We start from the raw sequence: 14,796 nt of genomic DNA, 5'->3' as shown, positions 1-14,796 counted from the left end.
ACAGAGGCACCGCTGGACCCTGGGGAAGGAAACCTGTGTGCTTCGAGTTGGAAAACACTAAGTGCAGGGAGGTTTTAATGAACTTCAGCAGCTCTTTGAGTCCCTGATGTTGAGATGGCAATGGAGCATTTGAAATGTGAGCTTTCAAAGAATATGCTTTTTAGGAAGCGATTTTCCCTCTTGCTATCCCTTCCCTTTGGGGATATTCAAATCGGTCCTTTAGTCATCCCATTGGGGGTACCTCCGTCCCTCCAAATGGGTCTGGGTCAGAGCAGCTTTAACATGAAACCCTGCAGAAGCCCCAGGTGCTGCTCTATGTAGTAGTAACTACAAGGGCTTCACCGAGATGGACTGAGAAGAGATACAATAAAAGGCATAAAATTAAAGGCAAGATTAATAAAACCTGATGAAAGAAAACACCGCTAGCCTACCTAGCGGCTTAAATTACATTTACCACATCTGACAGGGAGGGGGTAATCATGAGTAATAAGTTCAGGCTCTGGGAAGAAATCACAGGATAAATAACTTAAGGACAGGTAACACCAGGGGAAGTCACTGATTCACCTTCTCAGAGAAGACTCGAGACGGTATAAAACCCACCAATCACACGGAGGCAGATTTCACTTGGGAGGGCCCTAGAGAGTCTAGGATCTGGATTCCCAAACATCCCAGAGCCAGGAATCGGGCAGCAGCACAGAGACTGCTTCTGGATACAGCTTCCAGTCCAGCTCGACTTCACCCCACTGCCTGGTGGCTGTTGTCACCACAGCCCGACCCTGGTGTGACCAGGCACAGTCAGTCATTAGGTGAGGGCTGTCCTACTGTCCCCTGTTCCTTTCTGCCCCATCAGCTGAGGCCACGCTATGCTACTTGGGTTGCCTCAACACAACCAGTTCCTGGAACCAGTCTGGTCCCCAAACAGGACCCAAACCATCCCATTATCTGCAGATTCCTCCTGCCACCTCCTCAGAACACCCCGAGTTCCCAAACTTCCAGCTGTTTCTCACCACAGCTTAGCAGGGAAGCAATCTGATTCGACTAATTCACACCAACTCTCCAAGGATTCTCTCTTTTTAGAGAGCACGCCAGGTAATGCAAATGGACCCCTCACGGTGGGCTTTGAGCCTGCACAGGCGGTGTCAGGAGCCTTCTCTGGACCTCACGTGCAAGACAGACCTCGTGAGAAGACAAGGAAAGGCTCCATCACCATGCTCTCTCCTCCTGCCAGCCATGGTCCAGTGGACAGAGGGCTCACGCACTGCTCCATTCCCTCCCCTGACAGCAGCCTCCCATCTCCAGGCTTCCGGGCTTGGAGCCATCAGTGAACAGGATAATGTCTCCTGTAGAGACAGGGAGGGGCTGTCCGGCTTCAAGCCAAGGAAGACCCTGGAAAGTCCTGCATTTAGCAGAGGGATTCCTCAGCTCAAAGACTAAAGGGACACAGGAACTTGGGGTCTTCAGAGGACAGGTCTTCCTATTCTCTGTTCCCTGGCATCCTAATGCCAGGCTAAGCTCCCACAGCTTCTTCCTTGGTCCTGTCCTCACCATATTCATCTCGAGCAGGGGGTTCTCAGAGTCCCTGGCTGATTGGCTTCCCCAGATTATAGCCTCGAGGAGGTCCTGCCTCTTCCTCAGGATCCTCAGAGCACAGTGATCCCTGATCCTAGCCCTCAGTTAAGAGGGTCTCAGTGGAAGAGGGGCGTGAAGGTGAGGAAGAGTCTTTGGAGAAGTTGCATTGCCTGAGCACCTGACTCCTCCCAAGACAAGCTCGGCCATTTGAGTTCTTCCTCAGATAGCTTCCAACTTGGAAAAAAATGGAGGGATACTACTCCCGGAAAATCTTCAGCATGAGGGAGTTCTACAGATAACAAGGACTTTTATTTTTCTTTGGTCACTATTAGAGCTAGTCTAAGGAAAGAATGGGACTCCACTCATTAAACTGACAAAACTCAGCTTACCAGAATCCTCAAACTATCAGACAGTTGTTTCCCTGCCCTCTGCTCTTTAGAAACGGGAAACTTACAAGAAAACAAACACCAAGTCACACCCTCATCTACTTGTCCACCTGTGAACATTTATCAAGTGCATAGGATTTTGTCAGCAATGGCATGTGAAGATTCCTGGCTCTATCCTGGGGGCAAAGTACAGGTGTTGTCCCATGATGCCCCGTCTGCATGTCTAACTCAGCATCCACCCTGTGCTCTGAATGCAGCACCCGCATTGCCTCAGGCTGCAAAGAGTCAAGTCTCTGCTTATCAAAATCTACTTGCTTCGGTCAGCAATGAATTCAACCCAAAGTTCTGGAAGGACTCACATCAAATTGTTGACAGCGATGGTTGAGAGCAAGAGGAAAGTTCCCTTTCCCTCTACTAATTCTATATTTCTTCTTTTCTACTTTTTTTAAAAAAACAAAAACAACAACATATAGAATATATTCATGGAGTCCTTCAAACGTTAAAATAAATTAACAAATGGCCAAAAAGGAAAAGGAAGTGACTCTTTTCAACAACACAGCCAGGTTTCGATGGGGGCTGAGATCCAGAAGCATGGAAGGCATCTATTCTCAGCCACGTCGTCGACTGAATGGCCCAGAACAGACCCAGGCATTCTGGAAGTTCTCCTCTTCGGGGCCGGACACAGCTCCATCCCTCCCTCTCGCTGCTCTCTTCCAGTTTTCTGACCTTGATGACAAGAGCTCCCGTATTTCCAGCACCTGTTACCCCACTTACTTAACGCTTTTGACCCCTGGCAGCTCTCAGGTCTAACAGAGGGGGCACATGCCTTCAAGCTCACCTGGGCTCAGGTGACCCTCTGCACTTACAAAGTCCTATTGACCTCATTCCAGCACCTCTCAAAGCTTTCCTCAGGTTAAAGACGGGAACCTTCCTCAGCACAAAAGGCTGATCAGCTGCTGAAGAACCTCGTGCTGGAGACAGAGGTCAGGTTTCGGCCCATCCACATCCCAATGACTCCCCTCCCCCGCCCCCCTGCAGAAATTCAGAAAATAGAAGCCTGGCCACTGAAGCAGCATAAAGGTTCTCTCCACCACCTCGTTAATCACCAGGCTGCCGGCACGCGCGCTTACCTGCAGATGTAATTCGTCTTGCAGGAGTCCTGCAAATTCAAGCAGTTGGGCTTCTCCCTCTCCTCGTAGGAGCACACCGGCACGATGGTCTGCCGTCTCCGCTCAGTGCAGGCGACGTCCCGGCAGGAGCAGAAGAGCATCCCGTAGCTGTGCTTGGCCGGGACCTTGTCGAAGAACTGCCGGAGGGCCTTGTGGCACTTGCGCCGGTTGCAGATGTCGTTGGACATGCTGGTGGTGCACGGTGTGATGTACGCGGACCTGTACTTCTTACAGGTGTCGTCCAGGTTGCAGGCCTTGGCAGCATCCAGGCAGTTGTTCCCTTTCGGGATGTGCTCCACTGCAAAAGGAGAGAAAGGCAGGCGTGATCACAGGGCTGTGTGCTGGGGCTGCTCTGCTTTCATGGAGATCTGGCCATTCACCTGGCAGTGCTGGCAGCTCGGATCAACTCTGCGTCTTGAAGCTAATAACTTAATGAGTTCATGACAATGAGAAAGTATCAGGGGCACAAAGGCTGCGAGCCCACGGCAGCACACAAGCTCCTAGCATCGTCTCAGATGTATAATTAGGAGGTACTGAGTAAGGCCAAAGGAGCTCAGGCAGCTGTCTGACTACATATAAACAAGGCAACAGGAGAACAAGTTTCCAGCTCCTGGTTGGTAAGTTGAAATTAGGATAAAAGAAAAAAGCAACAAATTATATACTTGTTTATTATACAATATATAAAATGATATGCCGAATGTAAGTATAATTGCCATGCAACCTCCAGGAATATAATTATGTAATAAATGCACATAGTACATGTTAATTACTATATGATTACAGAGTAATTGCATGGTTATTTGAGCCCAGAAGACAAAATATTATGCTAGCTCTCTAAACAGGAAGAAGCAACTACATCAAAGCTGTATTTAAGTTCTAGCTCACAGGCCACTGGAAGAAAACCAGAAATAAATTACATAAAAATTTGCAAACCTCAATGACCATTTAACTTACTGCATAGAAAATTTGGGATCTATGAGTACTGAGGTTGCAGATTAGAAAAATTTAGTTAGTATTTTGGATAGAATTTCAATGGGCTTACAAACCATATGCCTTAGGAATCTCACAAAACATATGTTGCCTTCTGTCCAAGCCCTCTGTGCTCATGCCGTCAGAGAAACCAGCGCTGTCCACTGCCAGGCTGCCCACGGAGAGGCCTGGAGAGAAAGCACGGAAGAGGCAGGGCTCACTGGGGTGCGCTGGCAGGGCCAAGGCTAACGGGCAAAGTTAAAAGATGAATGGACAAGGGAAATTAAGCTCATTTCCCATAATATAGGTCTTACCAAGCGAGGCGAAGTGATGGAAAAACCTCCTAGAGCCAAGTTATGAGATGGCCCATAGAAAATTGATAATTAGGTGTAGCAGGGACCCTCCGGAGACAGCAAGAGGGCAGCAGACAAGCACCACACAATCGTGGGGTTCAATCCCCAGCAAATTCCTGCTCAGGCCTCAGCCCCTTCATGGGTTCTGAAACCCCCTTTCATTCTCTTTATGTGCCCAGTTGATGGGGACCATGAAAGCCTTTGAGAATTAGCAAGAGAGGAGACAGAGTCTAGCTGGGTTGGGTGGGACCAAAAGACAGGGCAGTGCATTTAGTATCTAAAAGGCACATGGGATATTCAGCCTTAAATGAAAGAAGGAAACCTGCCAACATGGATGAGCCTTGAGGACATTATGCTAAGTGAGATAAGCCAGTCCCAGGAGGACAAATACGGAGTGGTTCCATGTATATGAGGGATCTAAAACGCTCAAACTCACAGAAGCAGAGAGTTGAATGGTAGTTGCCAGAGGCTGAGGTGAGGGGGAAATGGGGAGTTGTTATGCAAGAGGTATAAAGTTTCAGTGATGCAAGATGAATAAGTTCTAGAGATGGGCTGTACAACATCACACCTACACTTAACAATACTGTATTGTGCACTTAAAAATCTGTTAAGTGGCATTATCTCACTCTTTTGGATGGCTGAGTAATATTCCATTGTATATATAAACCACATCTTCTTTATCCATTAATCTGTCGATGGACGTGTAGGTTGTCTCCACGTCTTGGCTATTGTAAACAGTGCTGCTATGAACATAGGGGTGCACGCATCTTTTCGAATTACAGTTCTGTCTGGGTATATGCCCAGGAGTGGGATCGCTGGTTCATCTGGCAGCTCTGTTTTTAATTTTTTGAAGAACCTCCATACTGTTTTCTACAGTGGCTGCACCAATTTACATTCCCACCAATGGTGTAAGAGGCTTCCCTTTTCTCCACACCCTCTCCAGTATTTGTTACTCATAGACTTTTTAATGATGGCCATTCTGTCTGGTATGAGGTGGTACCTCATTGTAGAGTTCTGATTTGCATTTCTCTAATAATTAGTGATGTTGAGTATCTTTTCATGTGCCTCTTGGCCATCTGTATGTCTTCTTTGGAGAAATGCCTATTTAGGTCTTCTGCCCATTGGGACCTAGAGATTATCATACTAAGTGAACTAAGTCAGAAAGAGAAAGACAAATACCATATGATATCACTTATATGTGCAATCTAAAATATAATACAAATCAACATATCTACAAAACAAAATCAGACTCACAGACATAGAGAACAGATTTGTGGTTGCCAAGGAGGAGGAGGGGTAGGGGAGAGAAGGAATGGGAGTTCGGGATCAGCAGATGAAAACTATTATCATATAGGATGGATAAACAACAAGGTCCTACTGTACAGCACAGGGGACTATATTCAGTATCCTGTGACAAACCATGGTGGAGAAGAATATGGAAAAGAATGTATATATGTGTAAGGCTGAGTCACTTTTCGGAAATCGACAGCACTGTAAATCAACTATACTTCAATAAAATGAAAAAAGAAACCTGTTAAGAATGTAGATCTCATGTTAAATGTTCTACTAAAATAAAATAAAATTTTATACAAGAAAAGAGGAACAGACACAACAAGTTCAACATTTCAGGAAATGAAAAACTCTCCCTGGTCTACTGATGGCGTGCCTTGCTTTAAGAAAACCCAATATGCTGGAATCACAAAGATATAGCCTGGCACTATAAGCAGTATTTTATGATGCCCCAGGTGCGTGTTTCTGCCTATGACATCTGAATTCAACAATTTAATGGGGAAGGCAATAAACACGACATTCAGCCCTTCTTAGGTGAGCAGTGCAGGAAGCCAGCAGCTGCATGTACATCCTGCTGGTTTAACAAGCACACCTGGTGCATTTTCTCCAACATGATTTTCCCCAAGTGGCTTCTCTCTTGCTCCTCTGTTTTCACACTCAGGCACTTAAGCACTCAAGGAGTGAAGTATTCACCATGTGTCCTGACAGATCACCAGGGCCTCTACCAGGCTCTGGTGACACTTCTAGCCTTTTCCTCTTTTGAGACTTTCTAATGATGTGCTGTTGGGCCCACTGGCAACAGTGATTGATATTCCTGAAGGTCTACAGCTAGCTAGGAGATTTCTAAATTACACATTTTGGAGTGATAATCTAAAATAAATTAATATGACCAAGTTCTGTATCATCTGGATTAAGCCCTTAAGGCTAGATATTGGAACACAATTTCACTTGCATTGGTGTTCAATGATATTTTATGATCTCTGGCTAAAAAGAAAAGAATGGAGGCATACAGGTTGACTTAATACTTAAATGATGTAGCCAGGGATATATGAACAAACGGTTCATGTAAGTTCAAATGGAGAAAAATGACAGAAAAATTAAGTCATCACATGGCACCCAGTAATGTAGGTCTATCAAACTCAAAAGAACTCATGCTGAAACAGAGAACTACATCCTGATTGTAAGCATCAATTTAGTTTCAGCAAAACAATATCATTCCTCATATTAAATTTGTTATTAATTTGTATTTCATTGTTTTAAAAGTTTTGTTCCTATCTAACTGGTGTGTGTTGCCTTTATAATTGTATAAAAGCAAAGAAGAAGAGCTGATAGTTTTGTTTATAAACTTCAAATAAAATTATAATAAAAATAAACTTAACACATGAGGTCCAGAAAATTTATTTCTCTCTGAAAGTTCTCCATATAATACACATGTTTTAAAAAACTGGCCTGGAAAAAAGCCCCTTGACATGGGTCTTGGCAATGATTTTTTGGATATGACACAAGCAATAACAACAAAAAATAAACAAGTAGAATTACATCAAACTAGAAAGCTTCTGCACAGAAAAGCAAACCATCAACAGAATGAAAAGGTGACTTATGGAATGGAAGAAAATATTTGCAAATCATGTTCTGATAAGGGGTTAATTTCCAAAATATATAAAGAACTCATACAATTCAATAGTAAAAGTAACAGTAATAATAATAACCTAAGTAAAAAAATGGGCAAAGGACCTGAAGAGACTTTTTACCAAAGAAGGTATATGAAAGGCCAACAGGTACATGAAAAGTTGTTGATCGGTAGGGAAATGCAAATCAAACCACAATGAGATATCACTTCAGGCCTGTTAGAACAATTGTCATCAAAAGAGATAATAAATGCTGGTGAGATGGTGGAGAAAAGGGAATCCTTGTGCACAGCTGCTGGGATTGTAAATTGGTACAGTCACTATAGAAAACAGTATGGAGGGTCCTCAAAAAATTAAAAACAGAGCTACCATATTATCCAGCAATTCCACTCCTGGGCATATACCCAGACAGAACTGTAATTTGAAAAGATGCATGCACCCCTATGTTCATAGCAGCACTGTTTACAATAGCCAAGACGTGGAGACAACCTAAATGTCCATTGACAGATTAATGGATAAAGAAGATGTGGTTTATATATACAATGGAATATTACTCAGCCATCCAAAAGAGTGAAATAATGCCACTTAACAGAAAAGGAAACAAAATCACTTTATCAAAGAAATATCTGCACTCCCATGTTCATTAAAGCATTATTTACAATAGCCAAGTATTCACCAAGGAATAAACGGACAAAGAAAATGTGGTACATATTTTTCAATGGAACACTATTCAGCCATAAAAGGAAGGAAATACTGACGTTTGCAACAACATGGATGGAGTCAGAGGGCATTATGCTAAGTCAAGTAAGTCAGACAGAGAAAGACAAATACTGTATGATCTTACTTATACGTGAAACCCAAAAAAACAAAAATAAAAAACAAACTCATCGAGAAAAAAGGCTCATATTTGTGGTTATCAGAGGCAAGGGGAGAGGGTGGGTGAATTGGATGAAGGTAGTTAAAAGGTACAAACTTCCAGTTATAAGATAATTAAGTACTGGGGATGTAAAGTACAACATATAACTATAGTTAACACTGCTGTATGATATATTTGAAAATTGCTGAGAGAGTAAACGCTAAAATTTCTCATCACAAGGAAAAAGACATTTCTTCTTCTTTTTTTGTATCTATATAAGGTGATGGATGTAAACTTATCGTGGTAATCATTTCAAAATATATGTAAGTCAAGTCATTATGCTGTATGCCTTAAACTTACACAGTGCTGTATGTCAATTATATCTCAAGAAAACTGAAAGAAAAAAAATTGACCTAGTGTATGCCTGCTTTGTTAAATAATGTTTACTTCCTTTTCAAAGTTGTTAAAACCACATAAAATACTAATTAATTGTTTTCCTCTTGGTATTACCAAAAAAGAAAAGCAACAGTTCAAAGGAAAAGTTTTGCATGAAGTGGGAATAGGGTGAACGATTTAATGTCCAAAACAATTGCTCAGAGTTCACTCCATTTAGCACCTGGTGTGCCTCAGCCTCACTTTGAGCTGATTCTGTTTTCATCAATAAATGACACTGCCAGAGCACCATCTCTTTATCATTATTTCAGAGCCTGTGACAAATTCCAGAATGCACAACCTGGCACATTCAGAGAGGCAAGAAACTACTAACTGATTTCCAGATTACAGGTAAATGTGTGACTTCCTTTTTGCTTATGATTCTCATTCACACAAAACATTCTCATAACCATTCCCAACTTGATATACGAGGCCAGCATTACCCAAATAGCAAAATATGATGAAGAAAAAAGAAGAAAGAAAATTACAGACTAATATTCCTTACAAATATAGATTCAAAAAGTTTAGTAAGTAGGATTTAGCAGTATGTTAAAAGGATAATGTACCATGACCAATTAAGGTTTATCCCAAAATGCAAATGTCGGTTTAATATTTAAAAATCAATGTAATTCACCATATTAACAGACAGGAAGAGAACCATATGACTATTTTAACAGACAAAGAAAAAGTATTCAATAAGTTTCAACACTCATTCATTTCAACACTCAAAATAAAAAAAATACTTAGCAATCTAAGAATAGTAGAGAACCTTCTTAATCTGATAAAGAGCACCTATGAAAAATGTATAGCTAAAACCATATTTAACAGTGAAATACTGATTCTTTTCTGCCTAAAATCAGGAACAAAGAAAGGATACCCATTCTTATCACCTATAGTCAACACTGTACTGGAGGTTGTAGCCATTGCAATAAAGCAATGAAAAGAAATAAAAGGTACTGGAAAGGAAGACATCCCTACTTATAAATGACTTAGAAAATCCTAAAGAATCTACAAAATAACTACTAGAACTAAATTTATCAAAATCAAAGGACATAAAGTTAATATACAAAAATCAATTGTATTTTTATAAGCTATCGGCAAAAATACTAGAAAACAAAATAAAAAGCATAATTTCATTTATAATAGCACCAAAAAAGGGGCACTTAGCAACGCATTTAACATAATATTTGCAAGATGTCTACACTGAAAACTAGAAAGAACTGCTGAGAAAATTAAAGAAGATGTAAGTAAATGGAAATATATACCATGTTCATGGATCAGAGGACTCAGTATTGTTAACATGTCAATAATCTCCAAATCATAATGTGTTCTGGAATTGGCAAGCAGATCCTAAAATTTATATGGAGGAGATCCTAAAATTTATATGGAAGTGCGAAGGACACAGCATAGTCAAAGCAATTGAAAACGAACAACAAAATTGAAGGACTTTACACCGACCTCAAGATTTACCATAAAGCTAGTTATCAAGACAGCATGGTACAGCATAGGCACAGACAAGTGAGATAATGGAACAGAAAACAGAACTCAGATTAAATATACCCACATATCTGATATTTTTTACAAAGTCACTAAAGAAATACAACACAGAAAGAAATCTTTTCAACAAATGGTTCTAGAATAATTGAAAATCAATGTAAAAAACAAAAACACTTCAATCCCTACTTCACACCATGTATAAAAAGTAATACAAGATGGATCACAGACTTAAAAGCTGAAATCACAAAGTTTTCAAAAGAAAACAAGATAATCTTAGAAGCAGGCAAAGGTTTCTTAGAGAGGACCACAGAAAGCAACAACATTTTAAAAAATGGTAAGTTAGATTTCATCAAAGTTAAAAACTCATCAAAAAACAATTTCTTAAGAAATGAAGAAAAACACACAAAACACAAATGAGAAGAAAATATTTGTAAAACATGTATCTGACAAAGGACAAGTATCTAAAATATATTTAGAATGCCTAAAACTCAATCATAATAAACAGCCCAATTGAAAAATGGGTCAAATATTTAAACAGACACTTCACAGAAGAAGATATATGAATGGTCAGTAAGCACATGAAAAGTATTCAACATCATTAGTTATCAGGAAATGCAAATTAAAACCACGATGAGATACACTACATACTGGTGGTTAAAATTAAAGTCTGACAACCCCAAATGTTTACAAAGACATGGAGCTCCTGGAATCTCATATACTCCAATGGGAATGTAAAATGGTCCATCCACTTGTGAAAATTTGGGGCAGATTTTTATAAAACTACACATATACCTACCCTATGATCCAGCATTTCCACTTCTAGGTATTCATCCAAGAGAGATGAGAACATGTGTCCATAAAAAGATTTGGACAAGAGTATGATAGTGCTATGTTGATAATAACCAAAAACTAGAAACAGCTCATGTATCCATCAGTAGGAAAATGGCAAGCAAACTGTGGCCTATCCATATAATGGAACACTACTCAGAAATAAGAACAGTTGAACTATTTATACACACGATAGCATGGATGAATCTCAACAACACAGTTCTGAGTGGAAAAATAAAAGCTTTACACAAAAAGTACACATTGAATAATTCTTTTTACGTGAAGTTCTAGAATAGGTGAAACTAATTTACGATGAAAAAAATCAGAAGAGAAGAGTGGTTGCTTCCAGGGGATGGAGGTGGGGATTGGCTGGGAAGAAGCAAGAGGGAACTTTCTGGATCGATGGTAATGTTCTCTAAATAGAAGTCTGGGTCAAAACTCAGAGAATGGTACACTTAAGGTTTGTACATATAGAAATTTCACCTCAAAAGGAAAAGAAGTAAACAAATATTAAAAACTTGTTAACGGTATGTATGCTGAAGCTCTTAGGGGAAGTATATTGATATGTGCATTTTTAAAACTTTGATGAATTGATAGATGGACCGAAGGATGAGTAGATGGATACTTACAGAGCCAACTACTTTCAAATGTAACAGTAGACTCTAGATGGTAGCTTGACGTAAAATTTTTTCCACTTGTCCATGCGTTTGAAAATGTTCAAACAAAGTATTGAAAAAAAATTGATTCATGTATACCCTATTCTTAAAAAAACAAAGTTTCACATGCACAGAATATGTAAAACAACCCTTAGCACCAATTTCACTTCCCTTCTCACAGTGTCCTCACAAATTCACCACCAACTCTCTCAGGTATCCTGCTGTAATGAAGTTAAAAATAAACACTCCCGAAATCACAGGACAGATAAACTAGAGGTGAGTTTTTACTTGGTAAGAAGATTGATCCCCCGTATGTATTAAGTGCGTCTGCCAGTGCACAAAACTGCTACCTCGGTGACTTGAAGGTGGAGGGAGGAATGGGCAGAGGATTGAATTTAGGCCCCTGAGTCACACCCAACTCCCCATCAACTCGCACACAGCAGGGAGGAGGAGCAGGCATGGCCCTGGTTTATGGTCTGGGCACACACGCCTTCTGGCCTGCGTGGGAAGGCTCCTGAACAGCTTTACCGTGGCTCTGAGTGCCATCCTCTCCACGGCTCATTTCAGAGCTCAGCAGTGGGAAGCAGCCGCATAGCACAGGGAGATCAGCTCGTGCTTTGTGACCACCTAGAGGGGTGGGATAGGGAGGGTGGGAGGGAGACGCAAGAGGGAGGAGATATGGGGATATATGTATGCATATGGCTGATTCGCTTTGTTATACAGCAGAAACTAACACACCATTGTAAAGCGATTATACTCCAATAAAGATGTTAAAAAATAAGTAAATAAAATAAAATATGCATACTTCAAAAAAACATGCTGCCCCCCACCACCTCCTCCACCTGGAATCTCTCCCTGCATCTTCCCTTATTCATTCTTTAACTCGGTAGAATGTCTGGGATGCTGTCTGAAAGGGAAGCATTCTCAGAATGAAGGCTGTTTACCAGAAATTCTTTCTCCTGGTGGAGGGCATATGTCTGTGGGTTTTGAGGGCTAATGAACTCCCTCCAGCACCCGCCCAGCATTGCGGGATGGAGAAGGCAGTTTACCCAGCTTTTCCTTTCAAAGTTACACATAACCGTGCTGTTACTTTGCAGGTTACTTATTGCTTTCTCTATCATCATTCTAAGCCTCTCTGGCTGTGATCACATCTAATGTGACTTGTTTCCTGTTTTCTTGGGCATGGGAGGTATAACTTTCACAGCGACTGGAGGGCCAGCTCCCAGAGCATGGAATAAAAAGGGTCAGGTGCAATGAATTAGGGGGCAGGGGGTTTAAACGTGGTCCAATTATCCGAGTGTCTTTCCTTCGGTGGGCCTCAGTTTCCCCATTTGTAAGATGATATATCTAAGGTCCGTTTAAGCTTCAAGGTTTTTGATTTGATGATTACAATGTAAACTGCCTTTTCTGATTATAAAATCAAGTATTTAGGATAAAACTTGATCAGGAACAGAATGTAAGAAACAAAAAGCAAAAACAAACCAGCGCTCGATGGTGCTGACCTCTCAGCTGTTTGCTGCTCCAAAGGGTATACATGGACCAACGATTTCAACCCTGACCTACAGGCAGAGCAAATGTAAAACATCCCTCCAACGACAGGGAGACGTGGAGGTGTCAAGGATGAATTACGCACTGGAAGAAGCTTTCACATTCTAAATTCCTTTGGAGCGAGGAGCTGCCTTTATCCAGAGTACAATCCTCACACTGTCCCAAATCAAAGAGGCTATCGCTGTGGCTGGCAGCCCCTCATTATTTACACTTAGAAAACGCCACTGTTATTGGCAAATGCCGGGGCCAGCTAACCAGTCAAAATGATTTAGGATGAAACACAGATGCAGATCTAGAAATCCATTTCTATAGATTAGGAGGTAGAATAGAACAGTAACTATATTAAAATTTGCATGGCCCGCATGAAGATGTGCTTTATTAAGCAGAAAGTTCACAAGAGACAGTGAGAGACCATTGTTTACAAATGCATGCCAATTTCCGGGTATCTTTCTGTCTTTCATTTTAGGGCTGCAGAATTGAGTTCACAACCCATTTTCCCTTTCTTTCTGACTTGATTAATTGCCATGTTAACATAACTACTCTTCTCCTAACAGGCTCCCTCTAACATGTTATCCCAGCAAATAAAAAATGGGTAAAAAGCTCCAAGATCTTCACAGGGGGTAGGTAGGGCAAGCTTTTCTGGAAGCTCACATTTACAGTCTGGTCTTCTGCTATCCACGTGGATCAGATGGCAAATTTGATCATACAGGTTGTGACCCTTGTAATCGATCCTTCAAGAGCTTGGCCTTTTCCAGCTGGGGTGCTAAAAATTACATTTAAAAGGCACATGTTGGCTCTTTGGAGCCTATTTTGTCATTCATACACCATTTCAGACACATTGTATTACACGATGATGAATTTCCTCCTCACCGTTTTTTTTGTACCTTCCACAACTACATTAAGCCTCAAGCCATACGCAAGTTTTTTCTCTGGGGTTCACAGTGACTGAATTATTCTGAATACCTGTGAATCTGGAAATAATTCTTCTGTCTGGTGAAGACAGCGTACAGTGTTCACCACAAGTCATGGGCTTACCCCATGCTCACTCACCCCAAGTTCACCCATTAGAGCTTCCATTTCCATAAAGTACACACTGTGGCCCCCCCCACCCCCCCACCATCCATACCTTAAAAAATTAGATGCCTCCTATAAGTGGTAAGTCACATGCTTGCTGCTGCAAAATGATTAATAGTGCTGTCTCAGCAAATGGGATCATTACATTTTTAATTAACCTTTCCAACCTCCTCCACCTTTTCCTTTTGTTATACATTGGATCCCTGAAGTTTCCTACTTGTTTATGTTCAACTAGGTTTGAAACAAAGGCATGAAAAATGATAGCAGGTGATGGAGGAGCTGGTGCCCAGGTGAGACGCCTGTTGAGGTGCGGTAGCTCACTGTATACGGGATAAAGGGACAGGCGCTCAGAACTCGATGGCTGGGTTCCCACCTAATTTTTGTCTTGGGAGCTTAGCGTTATTTAATGGTCTTGGCTACCAGGAACCTGGCTTTTTAAAATCTCTTTCAACCTAATTATAATTACTGTGTATAAATCATACAATGATCAATTATAAAAATCTTGGGTTCATAAATATTTAACTTAGCATTTAAATCCACA

The 14,796-nt window shown here is 41.1% G+C and overlaps 1 protein-coding gene across 4 annotated transcripts in view; it reads right to left on the bottom strand.

The window, feature by feature from the left end:
* The window catches only part of GFRA1 (GDNF family receptor alpha 1), a 255,364-nt gene that overhangs the window by 70,787 nt on the left and 169,781 nt on the right, over positions 1-14,796 (bottom strand). For all 4 annotated transcript variants that reach the window (XM_067024579.1, XM_067024580.1, XM_067024578.1 and 1 more), the window contains one exon: positions 3,086-3,422. In XM_067024579.1, the coding sequence (XP_066880680.1) occupies positions 3,086-3,422 (337 nt within the window). The remainder of the gene's footprint in view (positions 1-3,085; positions 3,423-14,796) is intronic.

The sequence above is a fragment of the Kogia breviceps genome, chromosome 2 (genome assembly GCF_026419965.1).
Source record: "Kogia breviceps isolate mKogBre1 chromosome 2, mKogBre1 haplotype 1, whole genome shotgun sequence".
Taxonomy (NCBI): domain Eukaryota; kingdom Metazoa; phylum Chordata; class Mammalia; order Artiodactyla; family Physeteridae; genus Kogia; species Kogia breviceps.
The sequence above is the reverse complement of the archived record's forward strand: the minus strand, read 5'-3'. Positions and strand labels throughout refer to the sequence as shown.